Source organism: Agelaius phoeniceus, chromosome 9 (assembly GCF_051311805.1).
Source record: "Agelaius phoeniceus isolate bAgePho1 chromosome 9, bAgePho1.hap1, whole genome shotgun sequence".
Lineage (NCBI taxonomy): Eukaryota > Metazoa > Chordata > Aves > Passeriformes > Icteridae > Agelaius > Agelaius phoeniceus.
Genome location: NC_135273.1, coordinates 31,241,318 through 31,261,251, shown reverse-complemented (window position 1 = coordinate 31,261,251; position 19,934 = coordinate 31,241,318). Strand labels below are relative to the sequence as shown.

General features: G+C 44.2%; 1 protein-coding gene across 19 annotated transcripts in view; it reads right to left on the bottom strand.

Annotated features, from left to right (window-relative positions):
- The window catches only part of PCDH15 (protocadherin related 15), a 642,855-nt gene that overhangs the window by 77,634 nt on the left and 545,287 nt on the right, over nucleotides 1-19,934 (bottom strand). For all 19 annotated transcript variants that reach the window (XM_077183412.1, XM_077183413.1, XM_077183407.1 and 16 more), the window contains 4 exons: nucleotides 17,572-17,877; nucleotides 15,454-15,678; nucleotides 7,529-7,645; nucleotides 40-180 (listed from right to left, as the gene is read on the bottom strand). In XM_077183412.1, coding sequence (XP_077039527.1) covers nucleotides 40-180; nucleotides 7,529-7,645; nucleotides 15,454-15,678; nucleotides 17,572-17,877 — 789 coding nt within the window. The remainder of the gene's footprint in view (nucleotides 1-39; nucleotides 181-7,528; nucleotides 7,646-15,453; nucleotides 15,679-17,571; nucleotides 17,878-19,934) is intronic.

Below are 19,934 nucleotides of genomic sequence, written 5' to 3'. Positions count from 1 at the left end.
AATCTAGGGAATTTTGTGGCACTGCAGCTGAATTTGTACCTTGAACACTGTGCTGGGCTCTTCATTGAGGTTCACTCGGGTGACCACACGTCCAGAGTCTTCCTCCACATCAAAAATGCTGGCACTGTAGGGAAACTGGACAACATCCACCTTGTAGCGAACCCGACTCGCTGGGGTGCCCTGGAAAGCAAAAAGAAGCAAATTGGAGATTTTTGGGGTTTTGCACACCTCCTGAGGGATTAAAATGTAACATTGCTAAAGCCATCAAGCCAAACTTGCTGTTTGTCTTCCTCAAACCTGAGCAACCCCTTCAATCCCCCCCCAAACACCTTCCATGACACCTGAGAGGTCCAGGAGGAAAAATCACCAGAGGTTTGGAAAGAAAAGGGCTGAACCCCCACCTTCTTAAACCCAGAAGTGTTTTATAAAAACTGAAATTTTTAAACACAAGATGGGCACGGCTTAAGGCTGGTTAAAACACCTTTCAAAAATATTTTGACTTGGCATAAAATTTGTTTAAAGGTTAAGAAGCTTAGCAGTGGCTAAAGAAAATGCTGTTTCGCAGATGGATTTTAAACAGCTCCATAAGGAACCCTCCCCATGGTTTAGATTCTTGGTGACAAGGACCAAACCCAGGCATGCCTGGCTATGTCACAAAGTGTCCCCATGTCCCACTAGCCAGGTCTTTATTGAATACCTGCAGGGCTGGGCACTGCAAAGCTCCCTGGGCAGCCCCTGCCAAGGCCTGAGCACCCTTTGCATGCAGAAATTGCTGCTGCTGTCCAAGCTGAGCCTCCCCTGGCCCAGCCTGAGGCCCTTTGCCCTTGTCCTGTCCCTGTTCCCTGGCAGCACAGCCCGGCCCCCCCTGGCTGTCCCCTCCTGGCAGGGAGTTGTGCAGAGCCACAAGGGCCCCCTGAGCCTCCTTTGCTCCAGGCTCAGCCCCTGCCCAGCTCCCTCAGCCCCTCCTGGGGCTCCAGCCCCTGCCCAGCTCCTCCAGGGCTCTCTGGCCATGAGGAGCCCAAAATTTGAGGTGCCAGCACAGGGGGATGGGCCCTGCCCTGGGCCTGCTGGAATCTAATAAATGATGGAGATTGTCCTTAGCCCACTTCCTATTGCTGGTACATTTATGGAAACATTTTCTATTGTCTTTTATGGCTGTAGCCAGAGAAATTCTAGATGGGCTTTGGCCCTTTTCTTTCCACAAACTCCAGGGGAACTGGATCTCCTGGATGTTTTCTCTCTGTCTCTCCTGTAGGGTTTTGTCTCTGCAGGGTTTCATTTCCAGCAGACACCTAGTAGGGTGAAGTCCCTCATGAGAACCAGAGTTTGCAATGGGAAGACTTCTCCCAGCTACTTGTAGGATGTCTCATCTGCCTCTTCATCCACCCTAGGACAGATTCCCTCTTTGCACACTAATGTTTGAATAATGGTTTTCCATTATTCAATATTTTCCATTATTGAATAATGACTTTCCATTCCATGCCAAAGTCTGGATATGCAGAGATTTGGGACATTTTACAAAATTCCAACTAAATTTTTTCCCAAATATATTTGGGAGTAGATTCAGAGAAACACTTCTGTCCTAGCAACAGCATGATTTAATTTTCTGAATGCCTCTGAGTTTCAAGCTCAGATCAGGCTTTGACCTTTATGTTGTGTTTAAACAGCCAAAACATCATTAATGGTGGATGGCTGATTTTTACCTGTATTCAATAACGTGCTTTGTTGGGATTGGGAATATATTCCTTGTCCCATGCCAGCCACAAGCTACATGGAAACAGAACATTTCCTTTTGTAAACAGCAATGGAAATGGCTACAAAAGTGATTTGAGCTCACTAAATGCTATCAATGTTTTGCTGATCCAACAGAAGTCATTTGAGCATTGCTTCCTGGAGCTCTCCAAGGAATTCCAGCCTGGGCAGGGTTTATGAGGCCATCAGCAACTTTAATCATCCCAAATGGGTCTGCCAGGCATGTTCCAGTGGTTAGCAAATTAATAAATGATTGTGTTCATAGTTAAAAGCACTTCACACATGCTACAGAGGGCAAATCCTGGAAAAAGTGAGAAATTTCTGGGATCATGGCATAGCAGAGTTCATTATCAACTTTCCCCCTGGCATTCCCTGCTTCAGTCATTTTTCTTCAATGTTATAATTAAGAGCAAATTACCTGCTGAAACCCAGCCTGTTTGGGCTTGGAGTAATGGCCTTAAACTTGCTTGGAAGACTAAGAATCCTCATCATCATTAAAGCTCCTCACACCAGGTAATTTGTGATTAAATAAACAAAAATCTCATCAGGTTATTGTTGTTCCTGATGTGATTATCAAGTACACTTTGCTCCTGTCACTTCAGAAGAATAACAAAACCAGGATTTATTTTTTATTTATGGCATTTTGGCACTGATGTAATTAGAAAAATCTCCAGAGAGATTTCCCAGGGAAATCTATTTAGAAGCAAGTTTTAATTATCTGAAATATTAATCATCTTTTGCCTCTGTTCTAAATTAATTTAGATGCATTATTATGTCTGCAGCAAAACTTGAATCTAGCTGATAATATTCCCAAATAAACCACAGAGTAAGGATTGTGCTTGGCAGGAACCACATTCATTCTCTCCAAAGTTTCCCTGAGATTCAGGACTAACATAAAACTTTAAAAAAAGCTCATCCAGCTCCAATTATTTCTTCCATGGCTGCATGATTCCTTAAAATTCCATTTGCTCAGGGGAAAAATGCCATTTATTTCTGACACAGAAATTAAGGTCCCTCCCAACCCAAACCACTCTGGGACTCAAACTGGTTACAGACACAACATTTCTTGGCCCAGGAAAGAATGGGCAAAAATGGGTTTCACTTTCATTTGAAGCTGACAGATGAAGATCCCAGGTGTGCCTGGATTTCACCCCTAAGGACCAGTATTGGAATAGCAGCATCATGAACACAGAGTTAACTTCCATGTAAATCTCCATATATTATCTCTACATGTAGATTTCAACTCAAACCTAAGCAATTTGTATAATAAGGAATTCAATAAGGAAAATTTTGTAAAGCTAGTTCCATGAAAAAAATTAGAAAGTGGTGCTAAACCCCCACATTTACAGGTTTTACAGGTTTCTGTAACTTACTTTTGTAACTTTTTACTGGTTTTTGTAACTTACTCAAAGCAACCATGGAAGATGGGGCAGCCCAGAGTAGGTGGATGATGAGTTTGGTGGCTGGGAATGGTGCACTCGTGTAAATTCATCTTAATTTCATTCATATAAACCCTAAAATTTGAAGGATTTTACTCTTTATAGTAGGTAACTCAACAAGAGAACCTGAAATTCTGAATTGCTAAAGCTGGAAATTCTGAATTTTTAACTCTCACAGAAGAACCCACCAACTTTTAAAGGCTTGAGATAAAATTACTTGAGGAACTCCTGGAATTTGCAGCATGTGTCCCATATCACTGAAATTCCACTTTTAAAATACCAAGGTCTGGCCAGAGCTGAAAATGGTTTTACTTCCAATTAAAATGCAGTGAAATCTTTAATTGAATATCTCATAGCCTGTTACTTTTAGTGAGTGCATGGAAGACAAAAAGGACAATTACTCCCAATTTGACAAAAGGGCTCCACTGAAGGAAAGCCTCAGGAGGTGTTAGGAGATGGATAAAGCATTAAATGGGATGTTCTGGAGCTCTGGAAGCTGGCTGCTCATTAAAATTAGTGTTCTGCATCTGTTTCTATTAACATTTCCAATCCAGAAAAAAAAGGCAGGATATGGAAGGGAATTGCCTATGGCAGAAATATCCCAGCTTTTACAGTGATAACCCATATCAAAAAAGGGATATACAGGAAAAACAAACACTTCTTTTTATGTCAGTCTCGGGAATTCCCTCTGGTAAATAAACTGAGCATTTATCAAACAGCTCCTCGTGCTCTCCTGCCCACATTTTTGGAAGATTAAGAGCTTTGAGACCACTCAGAACCATTTTTTCATCTCTCATTACCAGGCTACTTCAGTGAGGCATAAAAATCTTCAACAGGAAGAAAACTCTCCTTGTCTCCAAGGGATTTATCCAACACTAATCCAGGCTGATGATTTCTTCAGCTACAAAGGATGATCTAAATGCCCAAAAAAGAGATGGTTGGCAGTAGGTGCTGGCTGGGACACTGGAGCCTGTGCCAGGAACATCCACAAGTGCAGGTGACTGAGCCAGGTACTGGCTTTGTCCAGCCTTTGCAATTTTTCCCTGAAAAGGCTGGGAAATATCTAAGAGAACCCAAATCTGAGCACATTTGTGTTAACTAAAGCAAAGCAGGACTTGAAATATTTTCATAGAGGTGCTTCTCCCCCTTTACTCTGCTCAGGTGAGACCCCAGCTGGAGATCTGGTGCCTCCAACACAGGAATTGTTATAAGGTTTACCTGTTATTTAGAAAGACTTCAAGCTGTCTCCAAGTTTTTCCTTGGCAGCCATGGCTCTGCTTTATCCTCATCATTCCCTCTGGCCTAATTTTGTTGGTTTTTGCTTAATATTTCCTGCTTGTAACTGGAATTAGGTAGAAGCTCCTCTGGGAAAGACAGAGTGAGCAACTTGAGGATGCACCAAGTAATTTGAAAAATTATTTATGTATTTATATAAATTGTTACTACTTGAAAAATGTAGAAAAATCTAGTGTTGGTTGTTCCAAACAGCCAAAGGACAAAATGTTGGTTCACCAAATTTCATGAAATCCAAGTTTTCAGGCAACATTTCCCAAATTTCCGTGACCAGAAGGATGTTTCAAGTTTATAACATATGTAAAAGTAGCTATTAAACATAATTTACATTCTCAGTCGCTGCAAATAAAAAGAGAATTAAAACTAGAAAAGAAAGGAGCAACTGGTAAGAATTTAAAGTGACATTTACTCAAAAGAGCCCTGCAAATCTTGCTGTGGCCTTTAGAGAAAGGCTCTGGGTTTTATGTTTTAATTGACATTTCACCAAGGACCTGAAGAATAACTATCAGAGGTCTCTGATGCCTCCAGGCCAAGAGGTTTTGGCCACTTTGAAATCCACAGGTCGAAATAAAAACATTACAAAGTATCTCTGAGGAAGTGCTTGACTCTGCCACAAAGTGTTTTAACTGAGAAACTCTTCATAATAATCAGAAATCTGCGAGGTTTTTGCAGCAAAACCCATCCTCTCATCAACAGTACATTCTAATGATAGCCTAAGGTTTTAGGCACCAGTTAAATTAAGAAAATCCCACATTTTCACCCTCAGATTTGTTCATATGGATACACATGGGAGGTACACGGAGTTGTAAATAACTCAGTGTGTGGAAGTTTGTTGGGAGGATTTTTTAAAATACAACCAAGTGATGCTTTCATCTCCATCTCCAATAAATGAAGTTCTGTTGGATTCATTTAATAGCAAAAGCTCACTCTTACCCCTATATGCCATAAATTCCTAAATAATTTAGGAAATACACACAGAAAACGATGTCCCAGGTGTCTTTCACCCTCTTGTCCTTCACCTAAATTAATCCTTGTTTATTGAAATGGGGAGCCCACCTCCACTGCCATCATTCCCAGCTCCTCCTCCTTCCCCCAGAGCTGCCCTTCTGCTCCTGGAAAAATTCAAATTTGCCTTATCTGCAGAGAAATCCCACACAGGTGCTGGGCCTTTCCAGCTGCATCCTCACAGCATCCATATTCATTTGACAACGCTGGGATTTGCTGAAAACAATGCTTGTCTCTGAGGAGCTGATTAGGTCTGAAAAGCTTTTATTGCAGATGATGGAAAAATCTGGCTGGGCTTTTATTCTGGATATGGGAATCACATCTATTACTTGCAAAATGACAACAGGAAAAGTTAAGCTTGGAGACTTCAAATTAGTTGGGCTCTTATAAACAGGCGTATTTTAAAGCTACAATTATTTTTTAATAGATACTTATTTCTTTCCCTCAACTGATGAAATAAATGTATTAGTAACCTGCAAATAAGATTCCAACAGGTTTAAAACCCCCAAACCACACAAGTAAAGTATTGATGATAACTAAGAATATTCCATCCCTTAAGGCAAGTTTAGAGCAAGGTCCCCTTGCTGAGCAGAGAAAAGACTGTGTGCTTTTAAAGCAAATTTCCAGTGAATTCACATCAAATACTTTGTGACATCATTTAATGTCAAAGCCAGCTTCAAATAAATAGAGATTTTTCCAGTGGCACAGGCTGGCTCAGGCAGAAAAAGAAACACAGCCATTTATGCCTGGTAATTTTTAAAATAAAAAAAGATGAGGGACACAACTACCAGCCATTATTTTAAAATAACAAACCCTTTCCAAACCTCCTTTAAAAGCTTCCCTCCATAGCTGGCTGACTTTTATGGCCCTTGCATTTATTAGAGGCTTCAGGGTAACTTCATTTTTAAATCTTCATAAACTTCAACAGGTGTTCATGTGATAGTGACAAAAATGTTACAAAATGGTTCAGTAGGGTTTGGGGTTGTTAAATGAAAAATGAAATAACTTTGCACTGGAAATGCTGATTGCACAGGACTGAGGATTATAAATGCCTTAATCAGAACTATTTTGTTTCCCCTCAGTGATCTCCTAGTCTTCAAAACTTAGACACAGCAATTATAAAATGGAGCTTTTATCAGAATGGGCAAAGAGAGCCCAAAACATCTCATTTTAAGGCAACAACATCTATTTAATATTAAATAAAAGCTGCCCAAGCCCTAATCACACCACATTTAGCTCAGCAGTACCTGATTTGTGTCCAAGCACTTCATCAGCTTTTAATGTGCAGGGCACATTCCCCCTGAACTGTTCCCCCTGAGGATTTTTCTCCTTCTTATGCCAAACTCTGGCAATTAAAAATTAAACCTGGCTGGCAGAACAGCTCTGCCTTTTCCTGTCCTCAGAGGATCATCTGGCCACTGATGTTCATCAGGCTCTGCTGACAAAAATTGACATCAAACTTCACAACAGGCCATGAGTCAGAGGTGTGTGCCCAGTTGTGTCACTGGAGGGCTTCACCAGGGAGCAGCAGAAGAAAAAAACAACAAAAACAGAGACAAAAATAAACTTTCTCCCCAAACTAAATGCCCTGGGCACAAATATTGCCCATGGAATGTGCAGCTGGGGAGCTCTGCAGTCCCACACCAACGTGGGATGGCTCAGCAGGGATGTGCACTGTGACTGTGACATCAAACAGTGCCAACCTCACCAAACTGTGGGTTCTTTCCTCTTGCACCACCCCAAAGACAGGCACAGCTCCCTTCCTGCCTGCTCCTCTCACTCTCTGGAGCTGGATAAAGAGCTTTCCCAAAGCCTCCCTGACAGCCAGGAGCTGCAGCACTGATTTTCCAGCTCCAGCAGGCAGCCTTGGAAATGCAGCCCGTCCTGAGCAGCAAAGCCAGGCTGACATGAAACAAAGGGAGCAGCTACTCCTCTGTCAAGCTCCCCATACTCTGAGTTGATGAGGGAGCAGGGGCACTTCAGAGGCTTGGATTTTGCTGCCTTTTGGGTGTGGAATATTGAGGGAAGTTTTTCCTTACCGGGGGATCCCGATCCTCAGCTGAGACCGTGGTGATAACGGTGCCCTTGACTGCATCAGGAGCAACCATTCCCCTGTAGAGCTTCTGGCTGAACTCTGGTGAGTAATCATTCATATCCTGCAAAAAACACAAGGCAGAGCTTTGTTCTGGAGTGTTTAAGAGTTCCCTGCTGTCTGGGGACTTGCAGGGGCACATTGAACATTCCTGTAATTGTGAAACTCCTTCCTAGGGAAAGCAAAGGGGTGGTTTGCTATCAATGAACTGGAAAATTCCTGTTCCTCTGGTAAAACCTTTAACCACAGAAAGTTCTCCCTCAACACCTGACTCCAAAAACAAAAATCCAAGCTATTTTATTGCTAAAAAAAACAGAATGGAACCTCTATAAGGCTACAAGGTATCAGGGCATCCACAGCTGTGAAAAACCTAGAGGAGCCTCCACCAGACCGCAGCTCCTGCTCTGGGCCCAGGATCCCATTCCAGTCCTGCCCCAGGGATGCCAAAGGATTCAATGTGCATTTTATGCATGACAGAGTTTGGTCCTGGAGTTCCAGCAAAATTCCAGATGCATTCACAAGTGGTTTTGTTGAGTCTCTCCCTCCCTCTGTAGGAATTGCCATTCCCAGGCTCTCCAAATTCCATTAACCCTGAACAAATGAGGGGGAAAGGTGCTGAAGAATCACAGAAGAATGGATGTGGGACTGCTGAGCTGAAGGGAATTCTGCAGGAAAACAAAGCCCCACAAGAGAAAAGAGCTGAGAATTCCACAGCACCTGCTCCTGTGGCAGCAGGCTTGCCTCATTTTCCAAAAGGAATGAGCTGCTCTGGCTTGATGGTGTTTGTAACCTCTAATATCCAATAAATTAAGGGGAAATAAGATATCCTTTGAAAGACAAAAGGACATTTACACAAATTCTTGTGCCTGAGATAGGCAAGGATACATAAATATATGTATATATTTGTATACACCTAAACATATCTCAAATATTATGCAGGGTCATCCACAGTTGCTTCTCTTTGTGTGGAGATTAAAAAGAAACTCTATTTTTCATTTTTCCTTTTATACAACAAGATGTTTACCAAAACACTTTTTCCAATTAAAGTGTTTTCTCCTGTAGAAAGTCTTTAGGTTTGTAGCATATTCAAATCAGACCAGTCTGTCCCTCATTTAATGTTGTGTGTTATTAACTGGGAGATGTCACTTGGTCCAGTGGAAGGTGTCCCTGCCCATGGCAATGGTAGAAGGGGATGGGCTTTAATGTCCCTTCCAACACCAACCATTCCATGATTCCATGGGAATCTAGAGGCAGAGATTGGAATCCAAGGAGTGCTTTTCCCAGAGCAGTGAAGGAGGAGGAAGAGGGGGTTAAACACCCAGGTATTAAATATTTACATTTACAGATTAGTGGGACACGAGCATGAAAGGTCCCTTGGTGCCCCCATAAACCAAAAAGCCATGAATCTCCCAGTGTACAGTGACATTCCCAAGGCTATTTTATGCTGGGAATGCTGCACCTCAGGGATTTTCCTGTGTTTGACCTGTCCCCACCTGTCTGGGAGCACCTGGGTTAGTATCAGTGCATTACAGCAAGTGACTGCCTTAATGAGGTTTAAATTACATATTGATTCCTCCTTAGTGCCTTCCCTCCCCTCCTGCTTTGTTTCCCCTCTTTGCCATTCCCAGATGACAGTTTCACTTCCCAACATTTTTGTTCAGCATTCCTACCAATCTTTTTTCCTAAATACCAGCCCTGGGAATGAGCTGTGTCCTGCTCAGAGAAGGAGGAATGTGATGGGGAAGGGGGATCCCTCCCAAATTGTGGTTTTTCTGCACTTCATCGTTGATCTTTGTGCAGGGGAGGGATGTCACGATCCTGTAGTGCTTTTCTGCTGCCCCATGGGAGCAAAGAGGAACAAAACCAACAAAAAAGTAGTAGATAGAGAGTATCTATGGTAGGGAGACAGCTTTGAGGGTGTTATACTCTGCCTTTTGCTCTGTTTTGTAAATAAATCTGTATAAAACTAGAATAAATCTGCAGCCAGACAAGCAGTCACACAAAGGCTGCTTTGTAGTTATCTGTAAATACGTTATTAGGTATTATATACGTAAATCTGTTATTACCTTACTGTCAAAATAGGCAGCCTGGTACTTGAAAGTGAGAAATATGGAGAATCTATTTCCCATATTTCCCATTTCCATATTTTGGAGCATGTCTGATCATTAATAGGAGCCTGGATTTGAGTTAATGGCAGCCTGGATTTATGTGGCTGGAGCAGTGAACTGGGGAAGGTTTTAAGATGGCCCCACTTGTGGGATTGTGTCTCACATTTAAAAGGTGATTTCATGAGTTCTTACAGCCTCTTTGTGGGAGGTTTACTGCCCCATTCCTGAACCTTTGCTTGGGGACTGCACTCATGTTCTGCACCCACTTGTGTGCAAGGGTTAGAGGTGTTTTTTAAGAAGCCATCAGATGTAATCTTCAATTATTTACCTGTTTACAAGCAAAACACATCTGGGGCTTTGGGCTCTCCTCAGAACAAAGCCCAGGACTTGCTCCAAATATTTGTTGTCCAAAGTCTCTCTGAAAACCTGAAAACTCCCTCTCTGCATCTGTCCAGCATTCAATTCTCTTTGATAGCAACGATTGGATTGAGGACCTTGGAGAGAGAGAATTTACAAGGGATGGAGGGACAGGACACAGGGAATGGGTTCAGATTGACAGAGGGCAGGGCTGGATGGGACATTGGGAATGAGGAATTGTTCCCTGGCAGGGTGGGCAGGCCCTGGCACAGGTGCCCAGAGCAGCTGGGGCTGCCCCTGGATCCCTTGCAGTGCCCAAGGCCAGGCTGGAGCAGCCTGGGACAGGGGAAGGTGTCCCTGCCATGGCAGGGGATGGAACAGGATGAGTTTTAAGGTCCTTTCCAACCCAACCACTCTGGGATTCCATGAAATACCTGATTTCACCAGATACTGGAGTATTAAGAACTTCAAGTCCCTTCCCATCCTCTTGGCCTCTCATAATGATCACAGCTTAATGACACCAAGTTCAAACCCCTGTGGTGATGCTGATATGGCCAAAGTGGCCCCTTGAATTTTGTCTGTGAGTGGGTGCAAGCTGCTTTACACAGGGGTCTGTCTGAAACTGCACAGAACAGGGCCTTGCTCTCATGGCACAACTGCATCTCTTCCCCATTTAGTGCTCAGCAGGCCCTAAAGTAGCTCTTCCTATAAATTAAGGGATAATACTCATGATGGAATACACGAGGCAATAAATGACTGGCAAATGATTGAACTGATCACTTGAGATGGAATGAAAGAAATAAATCTGTTTACCATCAGTGTAGCCCAACCCCAGGCTTGTTATTCCATTAGTGTCACCAGAAATGAGAAATATTTTGGAGGTAATCCAGCTGATTTTTTTTCCACCTTCCTGTAAGTTTTATGAGGCTGCTCTGCTCTTTAAATGGGAAAATATGTTTATTGTGTGGCTATTCCTGCTGCCCCATTGGCCTCCTTGGCCCCAGGACACTCTGCTGGCCTGGGCACAGCTCGGTGTCCCCCGGGTCCTTCCCCACAGAGCTGCTCCCCCAGCCTGTGCTGGTACCTGGGGCTGTTCCTCCACAATCACTGATGAACAATTTAAATAATCCTGGGATCAGCACTGAGCCCTGGGGACACCTGCAGTGACAGCCACCAGCCACACCCTGTGCCACTGACCACGACCCCTGTGATTAGCCAGCTCTCAATCACCTCACTGCCTCCTCATCCTCATTTGTTTTTGCATTGTCAGAACTGAAAACCTCTGGTTTTTATTCATTCTTGTTGCTCTCTCAATTTTGAATCCTTCACCTGTAATAATGGCTTCATTCCACCACACAATGTCCTTGAAAAACTCCAAAGCAAACCAATCCCCAACCCACAAAGAAAAGAAAAGCACTTTTACAAACAAGAAAAGGAAAAATAATAAAAAACTGCTGGTAATAAGAAGAGAAGGACACAGCACAAAATATGCAGAGGTTTTACAGGTCCCATGATACAGAAATTCTCATTATTCGTGTTTAGGAATGCAATACTCACTTAAGAGCAACTGTTTCTGTTATCAAACCCTATTACCACAACAGCTCCTTCCAAATGCTAAATCCTAATAATTTGAACTGCAAGGATTTTGCTTTTTCCAGTACTGGGAATCATCTGGATTGTGAGGGGATGCTTGTGTGTACAACAAGAAGCAAAACCAACTCAGCCCTCACAGATACCCCATGGCTTCCTGCAGCTACAGGGGAAATGTTAAGAAAGCAGTCAAAGGAATCTGAGAATGGGGAAAAGAGAAAAATCTTGGTCTGTTTGAAGTGGTGGGAAGAAATCAAGGCCACTTAGACTATTCCTCCTTGGAAATACTTGAATGGATGCAATAATTATTGTTCTATGACTCCCTGAGGGGTTGGAGTCAGGTGGGGATCGGGTTCTTCTCCCAGAAAACAACGACAGGACAGAAGGAAACAACTTCCAAGCTGTGCCAGGGGAGGTTCAGATCGGATATTAGGAAAGGTTTCTTCACCCAAAGGGTGGCCAGATATTGGGAGGGGCTGCCCAGGGCAGAGGAGGCGTTAGAATCCCTGGAAGAAGTGTGGATGAAGGCCTCAGAAGATGTGTGGATGTGGCACATGGGGACACAGTTTAGTGGTGCGGCGTTAATGGTTTCACTCAGGGATCGCAGAGGTCACTTCCAATTATATGATTCCATGAATTCATGGGTTCACCTCTGGCTTTCTCTGCCAAAGGAGTCCCAGGACATCCTCACAATGCAAGGAGCCTTTTGGCTGCAGCAGAGGCCAATAACTTGCTCCATCCCCACCTAAGGGTACAGATGAAGTTATTCCTCCTGCACTGAAAGCCCCGCTCTGCAATCTGTGCCTCGACCTAGTTCAGGGCAGGTTAATACAAACTATTTGTAACTTGTCATTCCAAGGGCTGAGAGCCCAAAGAACAGCCCAGTGTGCATCCCTCTCCTGCAGCCACAGGGAGCAGGGGGCTCTGGCTGTGCTCATTCCATTGGATAGCTCACAAATGATGGACGACACCATCAGACATCCATAGCTGCTTAACACAATTCCATTACCCAGGAAAAATTACAGTGCTTGCAGTGAAGAGCTGGGCTGGGAGAAATGACAAATGTGAGCAGAGCAGTGGGAGCCCCAGGGGGCTGGAGAACTCAGTAATAACACAAATAAAGTCCTCAGGGTTGGAGGGGCTGGATCTGTGATGGTGACATGAGCTTGGCCCCAGCACTGCCTCTGCTTCCCTCTAGTTCAATTTTGTGTTCTTATGTTGGGGGCTGTGGGGCATCTGCACTTGGTTGAGCTCCTATTTGGGCTCTCAAACCCTGTATTAAAGTAATTACTCAAAGCCCGGCCTGTAAATAAAGGGAAAGCTCAGGAACTACTCAGAGGAAACACACCCAGTTCCTGCAGCAGGAGCAGAAGATGCTGAGGGGGAGGGAAAGGGTGGCCTGTTCTTGTTCTCACTTGGTTTTTGGTTTCAGGACTCTGCACCCTGCTCCTGCTGCTCTGACTCGTGGATCAGCCTTCTGAGGTGTCTTGAGGATCCTTCCCATCTCAAACAGGGACAGCACAGGGCTCTGCCTCCACCTTCCCCCTTCACCCCTGTGAATTCTGTATCTGGGAAGTTCATCTTCAAGCTAAATTTAAACCATCCAGACACCTCTTCTGACCAATGCTCAAAATATCTGCCACCTGACATAAAGCCTGCTAATGACATCTGCCCAACACACTGAGATATTAAATGTGGCTTTTCCACAAGTCCTCCTCCGTTCTCTCAAGTGCCACTCAAAATTCCCCTGTCCTACCTCTCACTCCAGCACCATCTTCATCTCAAGCATTTAAATAATATTTGATTATGTCCCCTGATCTGTTGCAAAACTCAGCCTGTCACTGAGTATGAAAATAAATTTGATTTATTTTCTTTCTCACTTAAAGCACCCTCTGCTTGACCTCCCTCCCAGGCCCTGTTCTGCCATCAGCCAAACACCTTTTACACCAAAATTGTTACTTCTGGCTCCAGCCTGGTATTCCAGCCTCTCCAAAGCATCCACATGCTCCCATTTTGTTGCCCGTGTGTGGGAAGAGTTTCCAAGAGAGCATGAACTGATTTTTTGATCCTATTAATCCCCTCCTTAAATCCCCTATTCCCTCCTTTGAATGTGTACAAGCTGCTGGTACTGAGGCCACTGAGCTGAACTGCAATTTCCCCTGACATTAATTAATACAATCAACCACACAATCAAACAGGCAACAGCTTTTCCCTGAACACAATCCTACATGAAAACCTTTAAAAAAAACCCCAAAAATCCACTCAAACCAACCCAAACCATTCTTTCAAAAATTCAGTGTGCTGGAAAAGGGTTTCTTTTATGAAAAAAAACGATGTTTGAGCAACTTGCTCTGTAGAAGTCCAACAGAAGCAGCTCAGGGAATGATGGAAAAGCTGTTTCCTGTCAATGACGTGGAATGTGCTGGGGAAAAGCGTGGATTAGTCAGGAACAGGTGACCTGCACCTCACACTGAGACATTTTGCAGACAGAGAGGCATCATAGAAGCCTTCTGGCATTGTCACCAGAGCTACTAATGGGAGACATTTACTGTCCTAAAAGAATTGTGAGCTCAGTAGAGACTGACAAACAGAATTACTCAAAACCAAGTGGTAATTCAAGCACCTGCAGATACAGAACAGGCTGAACCCTTATGACTGGCAAATGCTTTTCACAGACCCATTTAAACTGAATATCTGTGAGCTGTGCTTTTGGTCCTGCTACAATTTTTGCTCCTTCACTAAAATCTGAGCAATTAAAGTCTCTTTTCTCCCACAGTTCACAGAAACTCAAGCAACTGCTCCAAAGGACAGAATGACTGACAGAGCTGCACCTGAGCTCTCATCTCCTCTTGGACGCAGGCAAATGAAGATGGGGATGTATTTTAATCACAGATAAAACATTTTCCATCTGTGCATCATTTCCAAACAGACTCCAGCACCCCTGGGGAGGTCCTTGAAACCCTGAGGTGAGGCTGTAGCTCCCTGCAACTCATGGTGCAAGACACTAAATCAGGCTGCTCCTTTGCAGAGCTGGATTTTCCAGCAGCAGAATCTGGAATCCAGGGTGTGCTGTGCCACACCAGCACTCAACACACCCCAGTGGGTGTTAAAATCACAATTTATCAGCTGAAAAGTGATCGTGTCACTTTTGCAAAAAACTGTAGCCATGATATTTTCTGAAAAATCCTTTCCTTAGGATTTTTCCTCCTGAGAAGCTGAGAGGCCTCAGGAACAAAATGTAAACCATGGTTATCTGCTGCTGTGGAATGCAACAGGTGCATCTGGGATTGGTCTCATGTGGTTGTTTCTAATCAATGGCCAATCACAGCCCACCTGTCTGGACTGTCTCAGTCAGTCACAAGCCTTTCTTATCATTCTTTTTCTATTCTTAGCCAGCCTTCTGATGAAATCCTTTCTTCTATTCTTTTAGTATAGTTTTAATGTAATATATATCATAAAATAATAAATCAAGCCTTCTGAAACATGGAGTTAACATTCTCATCTCTTCCCTCATCCTTAAACTCCTGTGAACACCACCACAGCAAACAATTCCATGAGGGGTTTATTTCAGATTAGAGATTAGAGATTCTAGAGGACAAAATGCTTGTATTTGTGTCTGGTGTTCTTTGGTTTCATAAATTCAGGATTTAACTATGGAACTGCACATGGGGAGAACAATTACAGCTGTTACAAAGTGTGAACAGAATAAGACTGGTGTAAGTGATGTGCAGAAGAGCAGAGAGTGCTGGTGTTTCACCTGCATGGTGGTGGAATATTCAGGGAGAGGATGCTGCTGGCTGAGGAGTGACCCCTTTACCTTGACTCTGACGGTGACAGTGGCCAGCCCAGGTGGCATGGTGCCCTTGCTGTCAAAGGCTTCCACGAGGAAGGTGAAGGTTGCCTCTGTGTCAGAGAAGGATTCATAATCCAAGGATTTCCGGAGCGACAGCTCTCCCGTGTGCTTGTTCAGGGCAAAATGCTGCCGGGCTTCCTCAGTGCGGATCCGATAGTTCACATCTGCTCCCAGGTCCACGTCCTTGGCCTGCAGGGAACAGAGGGACATCACACAAAATCCATCCTTGTGGAAACCCAGGGCACCAGGAAGATTTCTCTGTCTGATCTGGGGTGCCCTGACCCCCAGGGGAGCACTGACTCTGACATGGAGAAAGTTTCCCAGACTTCAAGAACCTGTAGGAAAGGCATTCTGTGCTGTTCTTGTGAGCCAGCAAAGGCTTCCTGATGATAAGGAAAGTCCTGTATCTCTCCTGAGGAAGACTCCAAGGTTGACACCATGGCCATGTGATGAAGGAGGGAAAGTTAAAAGATAGGGACTCTAGCTGGCTCACAGAGTGATGTGGCTCCTTGATCACCCACTGAGAACTTTGTTTCTTTCTTATAACCAATGGGCTGTGAATGTGTATGTTAAGTGAATGTAAATATCTTGAAAAAGTATAAAAGCAACATGTTGCTGTAATAAATCTCTCTTGAGCCCTTCTGATGAAGTTGTGGTACTTTGTGCTGTGTCATGCTCTATAATGACATGAACCCACAAAAGTGTGCAATAGATTATAGAGAGCAGTGTAGGTGTATCACTGGGTGAGAAATTGAGGTTTGGGGATTTTTAGTGTGCTGTGGATGGAAGCAAGATGGAGGGCACAGGGTGTCACCCTGGGTTTCTTCTTCATGCTGCTTCTTCCTCCTTCTCCATGGGTTTGGGTGGCATTTTGTCATTGGGCAGAAAAGTCCCCATTGCAGCTCTGTGGGATCAGTTATTGGGTTAAAAGGGAAAATAATCCAGGTGGCAGTTCTTAATTGGATGATTTAGTCTTAAAAGCCCTTGGAACAAGAGATTGTTGCCATTTTGTGCCTTTTAATGAAAAGCTGCTGAACTCACAGTTGTGAGACTGTTTTACTAATAAGAAAAAATAAACACCTGAGTCTGAACATGAATTACTGTCTCAAGTGCCTTCAATCCAGACCCAGAGAAACTGAAGGAACAGTACCCTGGCAACTGGGAACCCCACACATCCTCACAAAATATCCCTCTGAAATTTAAAGGGCAAACTTTTGAGGACATCTTGAGTTTACCTGTGTTGTTGTAATTGTATTCCATGTGAACAGACACAAGGAATGAAGAATTCTCTGAAGGTTCAAGCTGTGGGAAATGAACACAGTGTTCTGGGAAAATGGCAGTGGAAACTGAAGCTGGTTTTAGCTCTCCTCCCTGGGCACCTGCTATTGGCCACGACCAGGATCACAGAATCCCAGGATGGTTTGGGTTGAAAGGGACCTCAAAGCCCATCTAGTGCCACCCCTGCCATGGCAGGGACACCTTCCACTGTCCCAGGCTGCTCCAAGCCCCAGTGTACAGCCTGGCCTTGGGCACTGCCAGGGATCCAGGGGCAGCCACAGCTGCTCTGGGCACCCTGTGCCTGCCCACCCTGCCAGGGAACAATTCCTTCCTAACATCTGATTTATATTTCTCCTCTCTCAGCTTAAAACTCTTCCCCTTGGCCTTTAGCTGTCTGCCTGTGTAGATGGTGGCAGTGTATGTTTTGCTGTTTCATTGTTTTTATTAATTATTATTATTTCCTAAATAACCTTATCTTTAAAGGGTTTTTTGGTACCTGGCTAAAGGCCAATCTTTTTTCAGTATCACAGAAGGGTTTGGGTTGAAAGGGACATCAAAGCCCATCCAGTGCCACCCCTGCCATGGGGAGGGACACCTTCCACTGTCTGAGGTTGCTCCAAGCTCCATCCAAGCTGGCTCTGGGCACTGCCAGGGATCCAGGGGCAGCCACAGCTTCTCTGGGCAAAAGAACATACCCCCACTCTCCAGTTCACAATCTTGTACTGCAGCCTCACTGCCGAGCTAAACAAAAACCCTGAATATCACAGAACAACCACGCTCCACCTTCACTCACCACCTCCTCACCTCCAGCTGCAGGAAGACAGTTCCTGGTGGGAGATTCTCTGGCACACAGACAGTGTAGGAGGCGTTGGTGAACACGGGGCTGTTGTCATCAATATCCAGCACCTTGATGGACAGGGTGAGCGTGGAGCGCCGCGGGTCCACGGCGCCGTCGGTCGCCTCCACCACGAGCTCGTAGTGATCCCTCAGCTCCCTGTTCAGCTTCACTGCTGTGTAAATGCTGCCGTTGGAGGTGATCCTGAACAGGTTGTTGAAGTTGGCCAGACTGTAGTGGACCTGCCCGTTAACCCCAGCATCTGCATCTGTAGCCTGAAGAAACAGCAGGAAAACCATGGGTTAATGCACAAATTGCAAACCTCCGAGGGAGACGCCCACAGGAGAGAAACCAGGTGAGGCAGGGAAGGATTCTGCCAAATCTGTGGTGTCCAGGAGGGCCTGTCTGGGGCAGCCTGCCTCTGTCTGAGCTTTGACTGAAGATAAAACATCCCAGAGAAACAAATGGCTGCATTCCCAGTGACAGAAGCCAGGCTAACTGAATCCCTTGAGGAGAAAAGGCACATTTAGCTGCTCAGCCCTGGAGATTTTTGATAGGAGAAAGGACACAGCCTGAAGTTGTGCCAGGGGAGGCTCAGCTTGGACAGCAGCAGCAATTTCTGCATGCAAAGGGTGCTCAGGCCTTGGCAGGGGCTGCCCAGGGAGCTTTGCAGTGCCCAGCCCTGCAGGTGTCCCAGCAAGGGCTGGAGGTGGCACTCAGTGCTCTGGGCTGCGATCAGGCACAGGCTGGACTCAATCCTGGAAGTTTTCCTATCCTAAATAATTCTGGGATTCTATCTTATGATTCTCTGAACTTCAACAGAGGATGAATTTCATGCTTGTGAAGCCAAGCCCTCAGATAATTTTAAGGCTGAAGGATCTTCAGGACTGGGTGGTGTCTGAGAGGAATTTTTATTTAACACTGAAGCAGTGTTTCATTGCTGCCCAAATCCTTATGGAATATGAATTTAGATGAAGGATGGATGCAGACAGACAGAAGGGACATGTGAGTTAGAAATTTTCTTTCCACTTAACACATTTGTCACACTCAGTGATATTTTCATTGCTACTCTCTGAAGAACTACTTAAATTTCTGTTTTGCTCCTGCTCCTGTTCTTCAAACCCAAACATTATCACATTTCATCCTTATTCTTCTGTGCTCACAACAGGCTGATGATTGCCACAGAAAACCACCTCGATTTCTTTAGTTGGCATCTTTGTTCTCACACACTGAAGCAAGCCTCAGATTTCAGTGTCAGCCAAATATTTCTTGTTATCACATAATTATAGGGATGGACAAAATTAATAGGTTTCATAGAGCTCTCAGCATGAAATGCTGACCTGTTATTTTGCGTCCTCTTAATTAAATTAGGGTGTGATGAACAAGGTTATGTAAATTATACAAAGGGCACTCTGCCCTACTCTATTCTCATTTATTTGCCTTTATGAATGACATCTGTGAAGATCATAAGAGATTTTCACATTTTGTTTTCAGAACAGTTGCCGGGAATGCTTCATTCTGGTGATGGTGTTCATTGTAAGGCTTGGTAATGAAACCATTTATCTTGCTAGAAATCAATTAAAAGTTAATTAAAATTGCTAATAAGGAAAACAATCACTGTGTTTCTTCCCTGCATCGTGCCCATGTGCTAAGGAGGGTTTGCTACAACTTCATTCTGACTGGTCCATTGGTATATAGCATCCTTCTAATCCACATCTGTCAGCTGGATTTGCTTAATTTTCAATCAATTCCATTTCCTCTGTAGAAATAACAGATCTAAAAAAACCCAGCCAAACAAACAAGCCAAAAAGCCCCAAAGGAATCTCCAAGAGTAATCTGAAATACGCCTATAATTGGAAACCGTGACAAAAAATTCTCATGAGACAACAATTTTGCATCAGGTTAGTTTGGAAGCATGTTTTAGAATAGATAAACTTCTTGTTTAGGAAAGGAAATTAAAATTACTTTCAAATATATGGCAGGCTTTGCAACTGGGTTCCATAAAACATGACTGTGAATGCTGTGAACTCATTTGTGGACATCCTTAGGCAGAAACACCTTGGCCACCTTCTGCAGGACTGATTTGGCTCACAGAATTCCAGAATAACTGAGGCTGGAAAATCCCTGCCAGCCCATGGAGTGCCAGCTGTGTCCAGTGCCCACCTTGTCCCCAGCCCAGAGCACTGAGTGCCACCTCCAGCCCTTGCTGGGACACCTGCAGGGCTGGGCACTGCAAAGCTCCCTTTGGAGCCAAGGCCTGAGCACCCTTTGCATGCAGAAATGGAAAATTCAATATAATCCAATTATCTAACTGGGATTATACCACCAAAAC